Source organism: Urocitellus parryii, chromosome 4 (assembly GCF_045843805.1).
Source record: "Urocitellus parryii isolate mUroPar1 chromosome 4, mUroPar1.hap1, whole genome shotgun sequence".
Taxonomy (NCBI): domain Eukaryota; kingdom Metazoa; phylum Chordata; class Mammalia; order Rodentia; family Sciuridae; genus Urocitellus; species Urocitellus parryii.
This window is the reverse complement of record NC_135534.1, coordinates 210,911,845-210,931,506: the sequence shown is the minus strand read 5'-3', so window position 1 is coordinate 210,931,506 and position 19,662 is coordinate 210,911,845. Positions and strand designations below refer to the sequence as shown.

General features: G+C 58.7%; 4 protein-coding genes across 5 annotated transcripts; 3 read left to right on the top strand and 1 right to left on the bottom strand.

Annotated features, from left to right (window-relative positions):
* Positions 1-526: 526 nt before the first annotated feature.
* On the bottom strand, positions 527-1,981 carry Ssna1 (SS nuclear autoantigen 1). Its single transcript, XM_026395407.2, has 3 exons — positions 1,861-1,981; positions 1,406-1,605; positions 527-1,068 (listed from the first exon to the last, which is right to left on the bottom strand). Exons 1-3 carry the CDS (start codon positions 1,910-1,912, stop codon positions 961-963), a joined length of 360 nt encoding a protein of 119 aa, XP_026251192.1. The 5' UTR covers positions 1,913-1,981; the 3' UTR covers positions 527-960.
* A 24-nt stretch (positions 1,982-2,005) lies between these two features.
* On the top strand, positions 2,006-13,475 carry Anapc2 (anaphase promoting complex subunit 2). Its single transcript, XM_026395406.2, has 13 exons — positions 2,006-2,231; positions 2,505-3,127; positions 4,280-4,412; positions 5,258-5,432; positions 5,838-5,957; positions 6,321-6,438; positions 7,143-7,324; positions 7,909-8,050; positions 8,224-8,299; positions 8,381-8,584; positions 12,465-12,594; positions 12,812-13,047; positions 13,129-13,475. The coding sequence occupies exons 1-13, from the start codon at positions 2,103-2,105 to the stop codon at positions 13,339-13,341; spliced, it is 2,481 nt and encodes an 826-aa protein (XP_026251191.1). The 5' UTR covers positions 2,006-2,102; the 3' UTR covers positions 13,342-13,475.
* A 2,249-nt stretch (positions 13,476-15,724) lies between these two features.
* On the top strand, positions 15,725-16,812 carry Tmem210 (transmembrane protein 210). Its single transcript, XM_026395603.2, has 4 exons — positions 15,725-15,993; positions 16,149-16,284; positions 16,453-16,482; positions 16,629-16,812. The coding sequence occupies exons 1-4, from the start codon at positions 15,906-15,908 to the stop codon at positions 16,810-16,812; spliced, it is 438 nt and encodes a 145-aa protein (XP_026251388.1). The 5' UTR covers positions 15,725-15,905.
* Positions 16,813-17,328: 516 nt separating this feature from the next.
* Lrrc26 (leucine rich repeat containing 26) lies at positions 17,329-18,910 on the top strand. 2 transcript variants are annotated; one of them, XM_026395409.2, is made up of 2 exons: positions 17,329-18,392; positions 18,483-18,910. In XM_026395409.2, the coding sequence occupies exons 1-2, from the start codon at positions 17,699-17,701 to the stop codon at positions 18,806-18,808; spliced, it is 1,020 nt and encodes a 339-aa protein (XP_026251194.2). In that variant the 5' UTR covers positions 17,329-17,698; the 3' UTR covers positions 18,809-18,910. The 2 variants fall into 2 exon arrangements, with proteins under 2 accessions (XP_026251194.2, XP_026251193.2); XM_026395408.2 differs by having other exon boundaries at positions 18,480-18,910.
* The last annotated feature ends 752 nt before the right edge of the window (positions 18,911-19,662 follow it).

Here is a 19,662-nt window from a genome sequence, read left to right as displayed (position 1 = left end):
GACCCTCTTGGCCAACACAAGCTTTCAAACAAGCCCAGCTGCAGGGACCCCATGAAGGCCAACAGAGCTGGGCCCAGGGTGCCTGGAAGGATAGAACTGGGCAACGACTGGTGTATGGCTAGGGAGGAACACCAGCCCCTGCCAGCAGCAGAACTTGGCATGAGGAACGGGCACGGGTGAAGTCCTCCTATTCCCTACTGAGCAGGACCTGGGCTTCCAGTGGCTGGTGTGGGTACTTAGGGGTCACTAGTTATTTCTAGCCCAGGTTCTTTGCTTGACAATAGGGTGTGGTAGAAACCCTCATAGGATAGGGGACAGGATCAGCAATTCTGCTGGGAGAGCTGAGGCTGGGGCTGGCCTAGGCAAGGTGGGCCCTCAGCTCTGTGTCCCTGAGATGAGGAGCAGTCACAGGGAAAGCCACTACAGGCCTTCCCCTCCCTAGAAGGAGCCCCCACAGCTGGACAAGATTTGCATTCTGGCTCTGCAGCCCATGCACTAGGCAGATAGGAGGCTGGTAAGGATCTGTACAAAACAACCTTTATTGACAATTTGGGTTCTGGGGTGAGGGAGGCCCCTTTCCCCACTTGTCTCGCCTGGACCCTGCTGACTGAGGTGGGACAAAGTAAGGGGCTCCCACAGTGCTGAAATTAGAACCAGGATCTTTCTGGCAGCCCAAGAGAACATGGGGGCCTCAAAAGAGAGGCTCCTTGCAGAGCTGACCTGGAGCCCAACATCCTCATTGCCTGGATGAGTCAGAGGTAGAACCCTTCCCACCCCTGTGGGCTGTGCCTAGGGTTTTTCTTATCACCCTAGGCTGGTAGAGGTTGACTACAGCCCCTCTGGGCACCTGAAACAGTGAGAAGACAGTTGCTGCCATGAAGTGGATGCTTTAAGACAGATGTGCTGAGGGCTGAGTGGTCATGGGGCACATTTGAGACAGGCCCCTGCCCACCCAGCCCATCAGCTGTCCTTGCCTCCGCTGCTCTTCTGGTCTGAGGCTGTGGCCTTGGTTAGGTTCCCGGCTTCCCTCTTCAGGACACTGAGCAGAGTCTGTGAGCTTTCCAAAATCTGGAGCCACAGAAAGAAGGTTGCTGCTGCTTTTGGCCATCAGTCCCTCTGCCTCAGCCCCCTTACATGAGGTGTTGGAATCTGGGAAGGGCCCCCTTCCTTCCTAAGTTTGACCCACAACCCTCTCCCCCCGCCCTGTGAAACAGGCTGGGCTAGCTCTGGCTCATGCGGTATGCTCTGCTCCTCTCCTTGAGCACAGCGCACCACAGTTAAGGAGGATGCAGGACGCAAGGGCCTCGCAGGCAGCCCCACGGTTAAGCCTGTAGCGGCCGCGGTTCTTGGCCTGCCCACGCTGCCCCAGTCGAAGATGCCAGCAAGGCACAGGTAGGAGCCCCACCTTGAGGTAGGCGGCCTCTGTCTCCGCGATGGTTCGGTCAAACTCGTTGCGAGAGGCGATCTTGCGCGCCAGGTTCTCGTTGACGCGGGCCAGCTTCTCCGTCAGCTGCCTCACCTCGTTCTGCAGCCGCTGCTTCTCGTCCTCCTCCTGCTGGATCTGCCGGCACAGCTCCTCTCGCTTCTGACACAGCTCCTCGATACCTGGGGCGGGGGGGGGGGATCGCGCCGTGGGCCCGAGGCGGAGGCAGCCTCCGCTCCCGGGTGGAGGTCGGCGGTGCAGGCCGGCTCGAACCGCGCACGTCCCGGCCGGGCCTCAGGGGCGCAGGACCGTGCCAGGCGCGGTCCAGAAAGACGCGGCTCTGGGCTCGCGCGGGCCGGTTCGCGCGGCCTCCCGGAGGCAGGCGGAGCCCAGATCCCCCCCCCGCTGCCCTCTGCCCCCCACTCCCCGCCGCTCACACTTGACTAGTTCGTTGTTGTAGTTCTGCAGCGCCGCGCCCTGCTGGGTCATGGTCAGCAACGCGTCCCGCCGCTTCAACCGCCGCCGGCGTAGCTCGGCTCGCGCCTGCGCACTCCCCCAGTAGCGCGCCGCCTGGCGTCATCGCCGTGCGCCTCTCGCGTGCCACACGTCGACTTGCCGCGCCCAGCGTACGTCATCGCCGGGAGCCACGTAGGGAGGGTCAGGGAACCGGGGGGCGCAGATGGAGACGGAGGCGGCGGCGGCGGCGGCGGCAGTGGGAGGCGGCGGCGGCGGCGGGCCTGGGCAAGAGCTATTGGTGGCCTGGAATACCGTGAGCACCGGGCTGGTGCCGCCGGCTGCGCTGGGGCTGGTGAGGCCCGGGAAGGGAGCGGCGGGCCCGCGCGAGGTTCCCGGGACCCTGCGCGCTTTAGGCCGTCCATCTCAGGGTCCACTCGGCTTCGCCCGCTGCGCGCTGTGGCGCCGCCTCTTTCCTCCACTGTCCCGCTTCGTTTCGCTCCCCTGGTAGCCCTTCCCTAGCGTCGGCCGCGGGTGGGAGCAGCGGGGTTTCCGCAACCTCTCCTCCGCTCCTCCGCTCCCCCGTCTGCGCCGTCTCCCCTTTCCTCAACGGTTTTCCGCGCTCCAGGCGTCTTCCCGGACCAGCGGTGCGGTCCCGCCAAAGGAGGAGGAGCTCCGTGCGGCGGTGGAGGTACTGAGGGGTCATGGTCTGCACTCGGTCCTGGAGGAGTGGTTCGTGGAGGTGCTCCAGAACGACCTGCAGGCGAACATCTCTCCCGAGTTCTGGAATGCCATCTCCCAGCGCGAGAACTCTGCCGATGAACCCCAGTGCCTTCTGCTGCTCCTTGACGCTTTCGGCCTGCTGGAGAGCCGCCTGGATCCCTACTTGCGCAGCCTAGACCTCCTGGAGAAATGGACTCGTCTGGGCTTGCTGATGGGTACTGGTGCCCAAGGGCTGCGGGAAAAGGTCCACATCATGTTGCGGGGAGTTCTGTTCTTTTCCACCCCTAGGACTTTCCAGGAGATGGTCCAGCGCCTCTATGGGCGTTTCCTGAGAGTCTATATGCAGAGTAAGAGAAAAGGGGAAGGGGGCACAGATCCAGAACTGGAGGGGGAATTGGACAGCCGGTATGCACGACGTCGGTACTATCGGCTCCTGCAGAGCCCTCTGTGTGCAGGATGTGGCAGTGACAAACAGCAGTGTTGGTGCCGGCAGGCGCTGGAGCAGTTCCACCAGCTCAGCCAGGTCCTGTGAGTACTTCTGCCTGGTAGTTGTGCCCCTGCACCTCCTAATGACCCACTTACTCCTCTGGGTCCAGCTGTTTTTCGTAGGAAGCTGGTGAGCTAGATGGGGGCGGGGTTGGGTTTTGTCTTCTTCCACCTGTCCTGATAGCCAGAGACATGACAGAGGGATCTTTGTGTGGCAAGTTAGCACTCTATTCTGGACACAGAAGTGCCTTTTGTCACTCACATCTATCCCAGGGTTTCAGCTTTGGCCTTGCTGAGACCCCACATGGCTTGCGTCTGCATTAGCAGATTTCTTTTGATTCCAGACTTGCTGGGCTCCACAGAATTCTACTGTGCTTTTTGTAGACTCACTGAGGTAGAAATAGCATTCATTCCCATGGGAGTCCTCACTTTGTAATTGTGAAGGATGTGCTTGCTGGTTCTTCTTTCCCAAATGTGTCGGAGATTAGGCCACTGTGTCGGTAAACAGGTTTTCTTCCCAGTCCTTCAGAGGGGAAAAGAAGTTCTGCTGTTGTTAGAGCCACATCCTATTGTGGTCTTCTAGTGAGTTTTTCTTCCTCTGTAGCCATTTGTGGTGGTTTGCCACGTTGAACAACAGGCAGTGATGCAGTTTGGGAAAGTCTGTTAGGTGACTGAGGGAGTGATTCTGTGGCTGGCCAGCATGGAGGAGGCCCTGAAGAGCTTCTGCTATGTTCATCCCAGGTGTAACTTAGCATAGTAACCTTCTTTCTTCTCCCGAATCTCATCTGCTGCTGTAGGTCTAGGTCTGCACTGGAAGTACGAGCATTAGCAGCTGTACTCATGTAGCAGGGCAGTGGTGTGTCAGAGCCCTCCCTAGATGAGACTTGTGCCTTCGTGGCTGTGCCTACTGCCACTGATTGATTACACGGGGAACAGCAGTGCCCTAGTCTGAGCAGAGACCAGCTAGGCAGAAAGGGCAGTGCTTTGCCAGTGCTCTGTCCTCCTGCCAGCAGCTTTTCCTCAATGTCATTAGTAGAGTTGCCTTCACTCCCCACATCAGGAGAGCTGTGGGGAGAGATTCTCTGGGCACTGGGTGTTGGGTAGTGTGTACCTGGCATGTACTCTAGGCAGGGCTGACCTGGGCAAGGGGCAGGTGTGTGTTACGGGTGCTCCACGGGCAGGGTTCTCCTGTAGGCACAGGCTCAGTCTGCTGGAGCGGGTCAGTGCTGAGGCGGTGACCACTACACTGCACCAGGTGACCCGGGAGAGGATGGAGGACCGCTGTCGGGGCGAGTATGAGCGCTCCTTCCTCCGAGAGTTCCACAAGGTAAGGATCCCCCTCCTGGGCTGTGCTCCTCCACACTAGGGGTGGGACTATGTTTTGGGCAAAACATACCCTGAATGTAGAAGCAGTCAGAGTGTGTTGGCCTCGGTGGACCAGGTCCAGGACCAGGTGGTAGTTGAAGCTTTCTTAGTCCTTTTGGTCTCTGGTAACAATGAGGACTTATCCACTTGTGCTGGGGATTGAACCCAGACATGCACTATCACCACATTACATCCTCAGCAGTTCTTATCTTTCATTTTGAAACAGGGTTTTGCTAAGTTGCCAAGGCTGTTCTCGAACTTGCAGTCCCCCTGCCTTAGCCTCCTGTGTAGCTGGGGTTACAGGTGTGCACCACCATGCCTGACTCAGACTCTCTGCTTCCCTAAGTGTGGGCTCCCTTAGCAGTTTCCTTATGGACCAACCTGCAATGAGGGGCTGGTGGTCCCAGTGCAGGACCTCAAGGTGTGTTCTGTGACTCTGCTCTGGGTTCCCAGTGTTGTGGAGAAGCACAGGAGTTTTTTTTGATAGTCACATCTGTGGTTCCAAGAGTGGTTTTACTCACTAAGTCATTGGATGGCATGCAGATCATGTGTGCCATCTTTTCACACTAGGATCATTGTTACCAGAGATGCATGCGGGCACTGACATCCATGAGTGTTGTACTGATTTTGGGGGTGCCAGAAACGCCCATTTGGGAGCCTATTATCCTGCATGTTTTGATGTATTTCTGTTCCCCGGATGCTTGGCTTTGGGGGCTCACTGTTATCTAGCCAGATGGTGGGCAGTTGCTGGGTCAGCTGGAGCTTGCTCAGTGTCCCAGTGCCTCACACACCAGTGCTCTCCCACAGTGGATCGAGAGGGTGGTTGGCTGGCTGGGCAAAGTGTTCCTGCAGGATGGCCCCAGCAGACCTGCATCCCCTGAGGCTGGCAGCACGCTGCGCCGCTGGCGCTGCCATGTGCAGAGATTCTTCTACCGCATCTATGCCAGCCTGCGCATTGAGGAGCTTTTCAGCATCATCCGAGGTTTGTCCTGCCCCAACTCTTGCATCACTTACCAGGGCCTTCCTCAGCACCTTTGCTGTGTCCCCTCTAGAGCTGCACCTACAGCCCTTGCAGGGTGGTGCATTAAGTGAAGCGGGACCCTCCCTACTGTAGCTTCTGGGTGTCTATACCCCTTTGTTGTCTCAGTCTTGGTTCCTGCTTGGGGACTGGTCCTGGGCATCACTTTTGTCTTTTCTTTCCTGTGGGATTCTTTGGTCAAATGGTCAACACGGAAAAGTGTTGAGTGTGATTGAGGTCCAGTGCCCAACAGGTGGCTCTCATCCAGGGCCTCTGCAAAACTGTATGTCCTCTTGCACATTAGGCACACCTTCACCAGCCACATGCTCACACACCTTTCTGTCCCTGAGTGATGTCCCTTCTTTGCAGATTTTCCAGACTCCCGGCCAGCCATCGAGGACCTCAAATATTGCCTGGAGCGGACTGACCAGAGGCAGCAGCTGCTCGTGTCCCTCAGGGCTGCTCTGGAGACTCGGCTCCTCCACCCAGGTGCCCCACACAGTCACTGCCAGCTTCAGCCCTTGGGCTCAGATGCCATTCCTAGATGCCAAGCCCTAGACTTGTAGCCTTAAGGAAGCGATGGGTAGGAAGCAGCCTTTTTGTGATTCTCAGGGGAGCTGTGGCCAACCTCAGCTTCAATTCTCTGAAATCATGACCTGCCTAGCTTGACCTGGGATGGACATGGTCTCAGAACAGAGTGCCTGGCAGAGGGAGAGCTTGCTGCTGAAGAATTTTGGAGAGTCCTGAAAGTGGGTGGAGGTGGGGATGGGACCCAGGGTAGTGATCTGCTGGCACCAGGGAGGCTCTTATCTGGGGTACTGTGTGAGCTCTGCCTTATCCTTTTGGCCGTAGGCGTCAACACATGCGACATCATCACTCTCTACATCTCTGCCATCAAGGCGCTGCGCGTCCTGGACCCTTCCATGGTCATCTTGGAAGTGGCTTGTGAGCCTATCCGCCGCTACCTGAGGTAAGGGCTGTGGCTGCCTGGGAGCCACTGTGCTTAGCTTTCTTGTCCTACTGAACTTCTTATAGTTCTGTCCAGTGGAAGCCAGAGGTTCTCAGGACAGCAGGAACTTGAGGATATCCTGATTGACAAAGTCTACTGGCCCAGGCCAGGGGCTCCTTTCCCCTTGCCAGTATGGGGTACCTGTCCACATCGCTATGGTATCACTGTACGCTCTGTGTGCAGTGGCCACAGGCCCAACCTCAGCTTCTTCCCAGCACCCCTCTTAGCACAGAGAGAAAGACTTCTCTACTTGGCATTGGCCTTGTTGCTGACCAGTTCCTGCAGAGTAGAGAAGAGAACTAGGCTCTGCGTTTGAACAGGTGCCTTGGCACAGTTGCCCAGAAATCTTTCAGGCAGCAAAGGTCCTGGGCTCAGGGAGTGGGGCCCAAGGACCTGAGCAGCAGGAGCTGGCAGGTGTCTGGTCAGTTTGCTGTTTCCTGACCACAACTAGACTAGTCTTTGGGTTTCTGATCGTATTGGTCCTCACTGGTCCCATAATGGTATTGAATCTGTTTTGGAAATTCAGATGTGCTTGTCTTTAGTACCAATCTATTGGCACTGGCCATAGGGGTGGTCAGGTGGTATTGGCATGGCTGTACTGGGTCTAAGGGTGGGTGTTGTGAAGGCCATTCAGACAGTGGAGATAGCAGCACTCACCCTGGCAGGACACGGGAGGACACAGTACGACAGATTGTGGCAGGGCTGACTGGGGACTCTGATGGAACTGGAGACTTGGCTGTTGAGCTGTCCAAGACCGACCCAGCCAGCCTGGAGACTGGCCAGGACAGTGAGGATGACTCTGGAGAGCCTGAAGACTGGGTGCCTGACCCTGTGGATGCTGACCCAGGTCAGCTTGCCCCACTAGCTTCGCTCCTCCCCTCCCCTCCCCTCCCCTCCCCTCCCCTCCCCTCCCCTCCCGGGCCTGTCTAGGGGTCTGCTGCTTCACTTTGTCTGGAGCAGCCATCACCTTAAGCTCGGGATCCAAGGTCAGAGCCTTGTCAACATCAGCCAACTTTTTGTGCCCCTTCACTGGTCATCTCAGTTGTGGGAGGTACCCCGCCTCTTGTGGATGTTGCTTGTGGAGGAGTTGGGTTCATGGCAGGGTTGTGGCTCCTCTGTGTGGGGTCTCTGATGACTGTGGGTCCCTGCCCTGCTCCTGTCCTGGCATAGTTAGTCTTTGGTCTCTGAGAGTAAAACCCAAGGTCCTTTAGTTTGTTCCTGAGCCTGGATGGGGGTTCAGCAAGGTCTCTGTGAGACGGCTGGGCAGGGGGATCAGAGCCTAGGTCTGTTGAGAATCACTGGGTCATTCCCAGCCACATCAAGGAGCAGTGAGCCCTTCAGGCTGTGCTGGGCTGCAGTGTCCAGCAAGGTGGGCTCTGGGGTGTTCCTGTCCTTGCTGAGGTGCCTATGATGTGACTCCCCCTGGGCCAGGGAAGTCAAGCTCCAAGCGGCGCTCCTCAGATATCATCAGCCTGCTGGTCAGCATCTATGGCAGCAAGGACCTTTTCATCAACGAGTACCGCTCCCTGCTGGCTGACCGGCTCCTGCACCAGTTCAGCTTTAGCCCTGAGAGGTAAGGCCTGTGAGGTGCCCGCTGACCTCCAGGGGGTGCTGCGTGCTGCTCTCTCAGCCTCAGGAGCTGTACTTCTGCTGTCCTGGTGGTGGGTTGCCTGGGCAGGCTCTGGGCTGCACATGTCAGTTGGGGTGGGGCACACCACAGCCCCTCCCAGAAACGCAATCTTCCAGGGAGATCCGCAACGTGGAGCTGCTGAAACTGCGTTTTGGTGAGGCCCCAATGCACTTCTGTGAGGTCATGCTGAAGGTGGGTGTCTACAGCCGGCTCCCCAGCCCCTGACCTTACTCCTCCAGCCAGGACCTTGGTAATATGCTTTGCCCTTCTCAGGACATGGCAGATTCCCGCCGTATCAATGCCAACATCCGAGAGGAGGATGAGAAGCGGCCTGTGGAGGAGCAGCCACCTTTTGGGGTTTATGCTGTTATCTTGTCCAGTGAGTTCTGGCCTCCCTTTAAGGATGAGAAGCTGGAGGTCCCCGAGGACATCAGGGCAGCCCTGGAGGTTTACTGCAAGAAGTATGAGAAGCTGAAGGTATGGCTGCCAAGCCTCTCCTGTCTCTAGTCCACCATCAACCCCTGCTCTCTCTGGATGGGTCCCTGCCCAGCCACCCCTGCAGGAGGGGCGTGGGCATGGCTGTGCTCCTATGGTGTGTGTGCAGGTGCTCCTTCAGCTGTCATCCCGACTCAGGGACCTGGGACCACAGCAAGCCCTTGCCCCTGAGCTCCCTCTCCTCTGCTGTGCATGGCTCCCCTCTGTTAGGGTCATTCAAGATTGCATCTCTGCAGTGATCACCACTCTCCAGCCCCCTTGGCCTCCATTGTCCTGTTCTCAACCTTCCTCCTGGCTTTCTTTTCCCAAAGATGCTTTCCAGTTCTCAAAGGCACTCAGGGACTAGAATTGTACAGTTGTGATAAGAGCCCTGGGAGGCACAGGGGTAGGGCAAGGAGAGCGAGGGGAGCAGGCAGTGCATACCAGGGAGAGGGGACCACTGGTCTGGAGGTCACTAGCTGGTGTAATAGGATTGGCCCCCTGTGGTATATGCTTCCTGAAGTATAAATGGGCCCAGTGGTACCAGGAGCTGGAGTCCCACTTGAAGGTGGGTAGGGGAGTTCAGGGTTTAGCCTTGTGGGGAGAGAAAGCAACTAGATATCCATCCAGGCTCTGGACACAGAGTAAACACAGGATCCAGTCCATGTGGTGCTACCAGTGAGTGGTGGAGCCTGCAAAGAGCTGGGCACCCCAGCAGAGCAGGCAGAGAATGTGAGAGGTGGCCTTGGAACAAAAGCATCTGGGAGGTAAACCCTGACCTCTGGAGATGGGTGAACCGGCAGTAGCCAGAGCTTGAGGCAAGGGAGCTGGGCTGTGGGAGCGATGGCAGGTAGTCTGTTCACTGTGAGGAGGTGCTGGATCTCCTGCAGATGAAAGGCCTTGTCCTGCTTACAGGCTGACTTACCACTGGACGGGACAGTGAGTCCCCTCAGTACTGGAGAGAGTGTTGCTTTCCAGAGGTAGACAAGGGGAGCCGGGCAGAGGGTCCTGAGCTCGGAAGCCACGGAGGGGATGGGCCTGTGCTAGTGGCCATGAGAGCCTGGCTGTCTGCCCACACCTCAGCTCAGGTTCTGGAAGAGCTGCATCTGCATGGCCCTCCCAGATGCCAGGTAGAAAGGTGGGCTGCTGGCTGCCTGGAATCTCCAGCTCCTACCCGTGCAGTGGCACGTGTGCTTACAGTCTGCAGGCACCCAGCCCACCACGTCCTGGTCGAGAACTTCTGGGTGGCCAGGCCCCACACCCTCAACGCCCTCTCCCTCTGCCCTTTCTGCTTGCCCTGTTGGTGTGAGGCATCCATTGGTCTCCCACCAGCTTGAACCTTGGGTCCCAGGCATGCCTTGGCCACACCCTCTTGCTCAGGCCTAATGTGCTGGAATACAACCCTTTGGTGGTATTCTTCTCAGCTCTAGCTGGACTTTGGAGTGGCTTAGGAGGACACCTGGGCCATGCTGAGAGGGGGGCCAGGCCTGTGGCCATAATTCCTATCTGCTGCCAGAAGAGCTCCTGGATGAGGACCTTGATGGATGTGTATGGCTGTGTGACCCATTGTCTACACCTGTGTCTTGCCATGTCTGTCCTGCTGTGGCACTTGGGAAGGTCCTGCTTGCAACCAGAGCTGGGGGGGGCTCTGTTGGCTGCAACATGGCAAGCCACTGGCTCTGCTCCCATTTCTGTCTGTGAAGTAGGGTTCCTTGGTGCCTGTCCCTAGGGCTGCAAGAGTCCCAGAAGGACTCAGAGCAGTACTTGGTCCCAAGAGCAGCTGAACCAGTGTTCTGGGGCTGTCATAACAAAGTGCCACAGACTAGAGTCTCTGAGAACAGAAACATTAAGGGATCACAAGCGAAATGTCATAGGGCCACACTCCCTTCTGAGGTTCTAGGGAAGATTCCTTCCCTCCTAACCCAAGGCCCCAAGAGAACTTGGGGTGCTGTGTTTCTCCCAATGTCTCTGGGATTTAGAACGTTAACATCTCTTAATGTGGGGCAGGGCACAGATCAATCCATCACAGTCTGCTCTATGGTCCTCCAAATTCAGGTCTCTTATGCATGCATCTCCCAACATCCCTAAAAATCATAACTCTTTAGCGTCAACTCTTAAGTGTGTTCTCTTGTATATGAACACAAAGTCCCAAATCTCAGCATGTAAATCTCAGGAGATTTAATTGTGACTTGGGAGTCTGATCTGTCTGGGACAGATTCCCTGTCCAGCTGTGAAATGAGGTTACCTGGTTCCAAAATACATTGGTGAGACAAGCCTAGGGTAGATACTCCCAACAGGAAAAATTCGAGAGAAGGGTCATGAGTCCCAAAGGAGTGAAACCCAGCAAGGGCTGCAGGGAATCTCAAAGCCTGGTACTATGCCTGCTACTCTGTCCTCTTGGCCTACAGGGCAGCCCACCTCAGCAGTGCAGATCTGACTGGTCGTCCTGGTGGTTTGGTGGCCCTTCCTTTTGTGTTGGTTTCAGTCTGGCTTGTAGCATTTGTGCTGGTGTCTGGTTCTTAAGCACCATGTTCTCCATGATACATAGACCTTCCTGAGTGCCCTTCTGCTCCTGATCTGCCACAGTGGCCAGTCAACCCACAAGTCACACCTGACTTCAGTAGACACTTGTCCCACCATACCCTGGTTCTGTCTCAGAGCTACAGGTCATCAAGTACTGCTTCCCCTTTCCTGACAGCTGCTTCCTCAGTTTATTCCTCTACCTGTGCATTTTGTGGTAAGCAACAAGGAGTAACCAGGCTGCACTCCCACACACTGCTGGGGAGTCTCAGGCGTGTACCAACTTATCATCACAGAGCAGGACAGTTTAGCCAGATTTTCTGCCATTTTTGCTGCAGTTGCCAATAACATGTTTCTCATTTCCACCTGAAACTTCACCAGAAGCACTTTAAAGGATTTTTATTTTGAGATTAGGTCACACTGAGTTGCCCAAGCTGGCCTCAGACTCAAATCCTCCCACTTCAACCTCCCAAGTCACTGGGATCTAAGGCATGCACCACTGTGCCCAGCTCAGAAGCACCTTCTAAGGTCTCCATTTCTACTAGCTTTCCCTTCTTGACGTTTGTGTTCTCTAAGGAACTACAGCGCTCCTTCCTGAGCCTTCACCAACATCATTCTTATCCACTTGTACCTCCAAGGCATCCCAGCTCTTACCTGCATCACTCCACCACTCTTCCAGTCTCTGCCCGTGGCCCAATTCCAAAGCCTTTTCTGTTTTCAGGTATTTGTTACATGCAGCAGCACCCCTTCCTGGTACCAAAGTTGATCCACTTCTGTGACTGCTGTAAAAGTATCACAAACTGAGTGCTTAAAATAACAGAAATGTATTGTCTTAGTTCTGGAGACGAAATCCAGTATCGAGGCAGTGGCAGGGTCTCGCTTTCTGGCACCTGTAGGAATATGTCCTTCCTAGTCACCCCCTGCTTCTGGTGTCTGCCTGCAGTCCTTGATGTTTCCTGGCTTGTGGCCACATCACTACAGGCACTGGCTCCTGTGTGCCTGTCCTGACCTTATCCTCCCTTTGACTTTAACATGATCTCCTCTTAAAGGTTCTCCTTGGTGCCGACTCCAGCCAGGGAAGGGTACATTCTAAGGTCCTGAGAGGACGGGTGTGGACTTTTGTCCTGAGGTGGCACAATGTCACTTATAACAGTGGTCCCTGCTCTTACGTTATGGTAGCTGAGGAGCTAGAAACTGGAACTCGGGAGTCTGTTCTTGCTGACCACCTCCCTGCCAGGGCTAGCAGTGGTGTGGGCAGGGACCCCCTTTCTCACATGTGCCAGGTGGCATGGCCCATCAGTCTGAGCCTCGTTCTGTGGCCTGGTCAGGACTACAGGCTGTGCATGCTGACCTCTGTCCTCAGGCCATGCGAACCCTTAGCTGGAAACACACCCTGGGCCTGGTGACCATGGATGTAGAGTTGGCTGACCGCACCCTATCTGTGGCAGTGACCCCCGTGCAGGCAGTAGTCTTGCTGTACTTCCAGGATCAAGGTGAGCCCACAGGTCCCAACAGTCTGCCCTGGCTCTGCCACCCTGGGGCCAGGGCCAGGCATTGCTTTTGTCATAACCAGCCATGGGGTGAGGCACTTTGACCAGTGGGGGCAGTCCTGGGCCATGGGGCAATGACTCTTTCCCTTTGCTGAGGGTCCCGCTGACCTCTGGGAGGCCATGCTGGGCTGTCAGGATGCATGCCTGTGACTGTGCACAGCCATCTGGACCTTGGAGGAGCTGAGCAAGGTGGTGAAGATGCCTGTGGCACTGCTGCGGCGGCGCATGTCCGTGTGGCTGCAGCAGGGTGTGCTGCGCGAGGAGCCTCCTGGCACCTTCTCTGTCATCGAGGAGGAGCGACCTCAGGACCGTGACAGCATGGTGCTCATAGACAGTGACGAGGAGAGTGACTCAGGCATGGCCTCCCAGGCTGACCAGAAAGAGGAGGAACTGCTGGTGCGTGCCTTTGGTGGGCTTGGGGAGGAGCGGTACAGTCCCAGTGGGCAGGCCAACTGACCACCTTGCTGCTGTCCCCAGCTCTTCTGGACTTACATCCAGGCCATGCTGACCAACCTGGAGAGCCTGTCCTTGGAGCGCATCTACAGCATGCTGCGGATGTTTGTGATGACCGGCCCCGCACTGGCGGAGATTGACCTGCAGGAGCTCCAGGGCTACCTGCAGAAGAAAGTGCGTGACCAGCAGCTCATCTACTCGGCCGGTGTCTACCGCCTGCCCAAGAGCTGCAGCTGATGCTGCCTGCCAGGCCCAGGCTTGGGACACCCCCCAGCTGAGTATGACCCCAGGATGAATAGGACTCCCGCTCCTGCCCAGCTCCTTCCAGCCCCACCCCCTCCAAATGCAGATTAAAGTAGGTCAGTTCTTATCCTTCAGTGTCCTGCTGGCTTTGTGAACCCATGGACATGTCCAGATTTTCCCTCTGGATTGGCCACTCCTCCTTGGCCCTAGAGCCCAGCAATAGGTGAGGTCCATCCCAGACCCGCACATCTGTTGGGGTCTAAGCCCTGGGCAGTCAGCCTGCACATGTTCACCTCTGGGGCATGTATCTCCAGCAGGAGTGAGCGAGGACGGGCTGCCTAGGAGTGCCCTGCTTTGCAGCCAGCCACCTGCCACACCTCAGCCTCCCTCTCCACCGTCCTTTGGAAGGAGCCCTTGGGGCCCCCATTCTGCAGTCTGTCTGGCTCTGCAGCTGGTGTTGCTGGGGCTTGGAAACTCCGTAGAACCTGAATTGCAAGGTGGCCTGAAGAAGTCTGTGCACTCCAACTTTGAAGGGCTGCATGAGGACACAACCTAGTGGCCTGAGATCAGCCATTTGTCCACCTGCCCCACACTGGAGTGGTATGGCCACTGTGCTTAGAGCTCATGAGTGAATGTGTTCTCAGGCAGTTACTTCCATGTCCCCCAAACTTGAGATCCCAAGTATGGGCCAGGCACAGGGAGAGGAAAGCACCATGGGCCAGCCCTCTCCTTCCCCTCACATCAGGGACCAGCCACTCTTGGCAGTCTCTGTCCAAGAGGCCAGGTAGGGAGAGGTCCCAGCACTGTCCTCATCCCTTGGGTCTAGGCTGGCCTGAGACACTTCCAAACTGAGCAGGGTGTCCCAGCCCCAGAGCTGCTGTTCCCAGGTAGGCAGTGCTCTGTTCCAAGGCCTGTCCTCAGGTGACAAAGGCCCTTTGGAACCACTGCCTCTGTTCTGCTCCTGCCCAGGGTGCATGCCCAGACCATGAGCCACACCCAGCTTTAGCTCTGTCGCTGCCACTGTTCCAGACACCCTTCCTGGACCCCTCATGTCCGCTGTCCTGGGGTGCAGAGCTATCTTCCCACAGTTCCAGCTCTGGCCTATTCTGCATTGGGGTCCTGAATGGCACTTCCCTCACCCTCTTATTCTAGAGCATTGGAGCAGGAAGCAGTACAAGCTAGACACAGTCTCAGCAATGGTCTGAGGATTCCCAATGCCCCACAGGCGTGGCCACAGCATGAATGGTCTGCTCTCTTGGGTTCCCCTACCTGCTCCCCTCCACTCCACGACTGCCCTTGTGTCATTGCCACTACATGAGTTCTGGTGGAAGCAGACACCTGAAAGCTGTGACACCCACCATTTTCTCCACCAGGTGGCCCTCCCTGGGCCCTGCTGTCCCTGGTTACCACTTGCCCCCCCGGGGGGGGGGCATGTAACCAGGATGCAAACCTGTTAGGCTGGCCTGGCAGGGTGGCTGTGCCAGCCTTGGCCTCTGACACGCCCCTGCTCTTGTGTGCCTTTGCATTTATCTCCAGGGTGTGTCCTGGAGATCTCTGAGAGTTGTGGGTCACAGCCTCACCAGGAGCTGCTGACCTGTGCAGTGCTGACCCAAAAGGAGAACACCTTACCGGCAGTCAGACAGGACCCCCAGTGATCAGAGCCATGGAGTTAGGCTGTGCCCTTCCCCTGATCCCTGTGGGGCCCAGCTGGTAGGAGGCCCCACCCTGGTCAACCACAGTTCGGGCATTTCCTCTTGCTGTCTTGTGGTTTGCTTGGCAGGTCCTTAGGGGAGGGGTGGGTGTGGTGGCAGGGTGGGGCTACTCTGCATCCCACCTTGGAACCACAGGTTCAGAGAGGAGGGGGAGGTTTAACAATGCCAGCCCAAGGTGACAAGCTGCCTTGAGCAGTGACTGCCTGGTCTCAGAGGGAATAGACACCTAGGCAGCAGTCTCTAACTTCAGTGACATTTAGACTTGCAACCATTTTTGACCACTTGCCCCCAGAGGGAATCATGGCCTGAGGTCCTGCTTGGGCAGGTGTGTCTAGGGCCCCCTGTCAACCTCTCCTGGGTGATTGGGGATCCATCCCTTGGAGGAACCAGCAGCCCTCCTGACCTGGCTTTGCTGGCAGTGTAGGCCCAACCCTCTCCTGAACAGCCAATAAAGGCAGATGAAGGCAGTCCTCCTTGGCCCCTTCCTGCCCCAGCCCTGTGCAGCAGTGACCTGCAGCTGCCTAGGGCTCAGGCCCACCCAGCCCTGCAGTCCTTGTGTTGACAAAAGGAACCAAGGCCCCTGAACACCAGAGGCTGACATCAGACCACACCCCCCTTCACTGTGCAGGTCGGTTGGTACCACCAAGGCCGCAGCCCCACCATTGCCTGCCTCTGATCTGGCCAGGGCTCCTCCCTACCTGCCCCTTACTAAGACTCCTTGAATCCAGGTGCCAGCCTGGATGCTGAGGCCCTGCCCCCACCTTCCCTGCCTCATAGCCCCACTGTGAGGTCAGAGCCTTCCGACAAGTTCTGTCCACAGGTGTGCCGTGGGGCTGGGGGCTGGACATGGCCCCCTGTCCCCAACCTGACTGCTGCCTGGCTGGCAGCCCCCTGGGCCTGATATGTCTGTCCCTTTTGCTCATCCCTGCTGCAGGTGCCTCTTCCTGCCTTCGGCCCCCAGCCATAGCCCCTCCCTTTTGCAGGCAGGGCCAACCTGCCTATGTCCTTCTGGTGGCCTCTGGGTGAGGGTGGGCTAGAAATCCCCTGCAGGCAGGTGACTGGCCTTGCCCTGTGGCCCTGTCTCTGCAGCTGGAACCTACTGTGACTGCAGCCTGGGCCTCAGCCGCGAGGCCCTCATCGCTCTCATTGTGGTGCTGGCAGGAGTCAGCGCTAGCTGCTTCTGCGCCCTCATGGTTGTGGCACTTGGAGTCCTTCGAGCCAAGGGGTGCGTGAGCCCCAGGCTTGGGAGCAATGGGAGTGAGGCCAAGCCTCCAGGGCCTCCACCCCTTGGGTAGGGTGTCATGAGGGTCTGGGAATGGCGCTCCCTGGCGGAGTGTGCCTGGGAGGGGCCAGCGCACTGCTGCAGTATTCATGCTTACCTTCATCCCTACAGTGAACCAAGCACCAGACATGTGGACAACAGGTGAGTGCCGCAGGAGGGCCCCAGGGGTGACCTGTGCCTCACTGGAAGTGCGGTCACAGGGACACAGAGCACTGTCCCCAAGGGCTGGCCTTCCCAGGGTGGCCAAGGCCCCGCCAGCCCCTGCTGACTGGGCCCACATCGTGCAGGTTGGTGGGGCACTTCGGGGTCCAGGAAGATCGAATGGACCTGCATGCAGTGCACGTGGAGTCCCACCTTATGGACCCTGAACTGGAGGTTTCCATGATGCCATCACTGGAGGACCATGGCCTCATGACCATCCCCATGGAGGCTACTCTAGAGGAGCCGCCCCCACCCCCACCCCCTGAATAGGGTGGAGGGCAATTGGGCAGGGGAATTAAACATTATTTAGTGGTTGTGTGCTGTCCTCCTTGCAAGCTCCTAAGGTGCCTGGAGACTGCACTGTGGTGTGTATACATTCGGTTATGGGGCAGGGAACCACCCCCCTGGTGCTTCCACCTTCTGGCACAGCTGGCCAGCCCAGCCCCCTCCCTGAAGCTTCCTGCTGCTTCTTCCCCGAAGCCAGCAGGAACCCACCATGGGCCCCTGTCGACCCAAGAAAACCCCGAAACTCTAAAGAGAGCTGCTTCTGAGGCAGGATTCCTGCTGGTGCCCCTCGCCACTCACAGTGCCCCCTTGAGGTTCTAAGGAGTGGAGGCACCCACTCCCCTCCTGCACCACCTCCCCTGCCTCTGGTGTGCAGTCTTCCTCCCCCTCAAAGTTTGTCCCCTGAGCTCAAGGCCCTATCATGTGCTCCTGCCCTGCCCACTCATCCATCACAGAGGTGGGGCGGGGGACTTCTCATTCTTTACCTGGGGCCCTTTTTGCTGAGCCAGAATGGAGCGGACACGGAGTGGAGCAGGATGCACTGGGTTCTGCCATTTAGCGCGTTTGGTGGGTGCGAGTAGGTGTGGTCCTGCTCAATCCACAGCTGAGCGTCCGGTGGTCTCCTTAGTGCCGCGGCCGGCACAGAGCCAAGACCCTGAAGCTCTGGGACAGGTGGCTGACAATGCCAGGCGTTGGCTCTGTGCCCGGCCCCCGCCCCAGGCGCGGGATCAGCCGTGGGACAAGAACTGCCAGTGATCCGGCCGGACAGTTAACATTTGTGTAGGAGCCAAAAGGACGAGCTTCTGGGACGCCCGGGCTCCAAGGACGCACAGACAGCAGGGCCCCCACCTTGGGTTCTGGAGCTGCCCCCATGCGGGGCTCCTCTTTTATCTCGCGGCCTCCGCCGCTACTGTCCCTGCTGCTGTTGCTGTTGCTGCTACCGCCGCCGCCGATGCGGCCAATCTGGGCCCAAGTGTCCACTGGGGCGGCCACCCGCGGGACCCCGGACGCTCCCGACTGCCCCAAGGCGTGCGCCTGCGCGCCCGGCGGCCAGGCCAACTGCTCAGCACTCGTGCTAGTCGCGGTGCCGGCGGGCCTGAGCCGGCGCGTGCGCACGCTGCTGTTGGATCACAACCGCGTGCGTGCGCTGCCTCCGGGAGCCTTCGCGGGCGCGGGCGCTCTGCTGTACCTGGACCTGCGCGAGAACGGGCTGCGCTCGGTGCACGCACGGGCTTTCTGGGGCCTGAGTGTGCTGCAGCGGCTGGACCTGAGCGACAATCAGCTGGAAGCGCTGGCGCCCGGCACCTTCGCGCCGCTACGGGCGCTGCGTTCCCTCTCGCTGGCCGACAACCGGTTAGCGCTCCTGGAGCCTTCGGCGCTGGGCGCGCTCCCTCTGCTGCGCGCGCTCAGCCTGCAGGACAACGCGCTTACAGCGATCTCGCATGAACTGCTGGCCGGCCTGCCAGCCCTCGATGCGTTGCGCCTGCGCGGTAATCCGTGGGCCTGCGGGTGCGCGCTGCGCTCGCTCTGCGCCTGGCTTCGTAAGCACCCACGGCCGGCGTCAGGTGAGCTGTCCGCCCGGGGCTCAGGCCGTATCACGCAGGGCCGGGTTGTGGCTGCCGCCCACCTGACGCCGCGCCTGTATCCCGCAGAAGCCGAAACCCTGCTTTGCGTATCACCAGGACGCCAGACGCTCAGCCCCCTGACCGCCTTTCCCGACGCCGCCTTCAGACACTGCGCGCAGCCACTAGCAGCGCGGGACCTGGCGGTGGTCTACGCACTTGGCCCTGTCTCCTTCCTCGCCAGCCTGGCCACCTGCCTGGCGCTGGGCTCCGTGCTCACCGCCTGCCGTGCACGCCGCCGCCGCCGCTGCCGTACCGCCGCCCGCCGCCCGCCTAGGAGACCGCCGGATCCCGCCCCCGACGGCACTGCCTCCCCCGAAAACCCTGTGAGCCCCACCGCCGCATCTGCCCAAGCCTGAGGGCGCAGCTGTTGCCCCAGGCGCTCCCACACTGCCCGGAGCCCTAGAAACTGCCCAACCCCGTGTCCTTCCTTCACACCCTGCTGGTGACAAACAAGCGACACAGACCGAAAGTTTCGTGACATTCCTTTAGGCATCACCACTGCACACGGCGAGGGGCACACCGGGGCCCCTGGGGCAGAGGGGCAGCGCGCAACTGCGCACGGGCCACACAGGGAAAAGACACGCGCTCAGACACTAGGAAGGCTGGTCTGTACATGGTGGCAGGCGCGTGACACACCCGAAGCGAAGGGGAGGGCAGGCTGGTGGCGCTCCCTGTGCCCTAGGTGCGGAGCAGGGTAGAAGATTGTAGGAGCCAGCATCTGGGGCCCACCGTGGGCTGCAGGTCAACAGAAGGCTCAACCCTGAGTCTGAAGGAGGCCCGAGGCATCGGGGTGCCCCAAAAGCCCCTGGGTGACGCTGCCAGCTGGGGAGTCAGGGATAATTGTGGGGAAGGGCAGGGCCAGCCCAGCGAATGGGGTCGGGGTGGGGGGGAGGGGTGTGGGGGGAGGTGCAGCAAAAAAGAGGAGAGGGGTGGAGTTAGGCTGCAGAGAGCAGAAGCTGGAGGAGGGGAGACTCAGCCAGCTGGGGCCATGGGCCCCCCTGTGGCTTAGGGTGGTGACTGGGGGTAAGGATGGGGCTGCCATCTCTGCCCCAAGCCCCTCTGCCTGGGGCCACTTAGGCCCCTCGCCCCAATGCTCAGAGCCCCCAGGGCAGATCCCTGCCTCTGCCGGAGCGCCCTGTGGCCCTGCCCAGCCGGCTCAGCTCGGCCTGTCCTCAGCCGCTCCAGTCCGCACCTTGATCCAGCAGGGGCT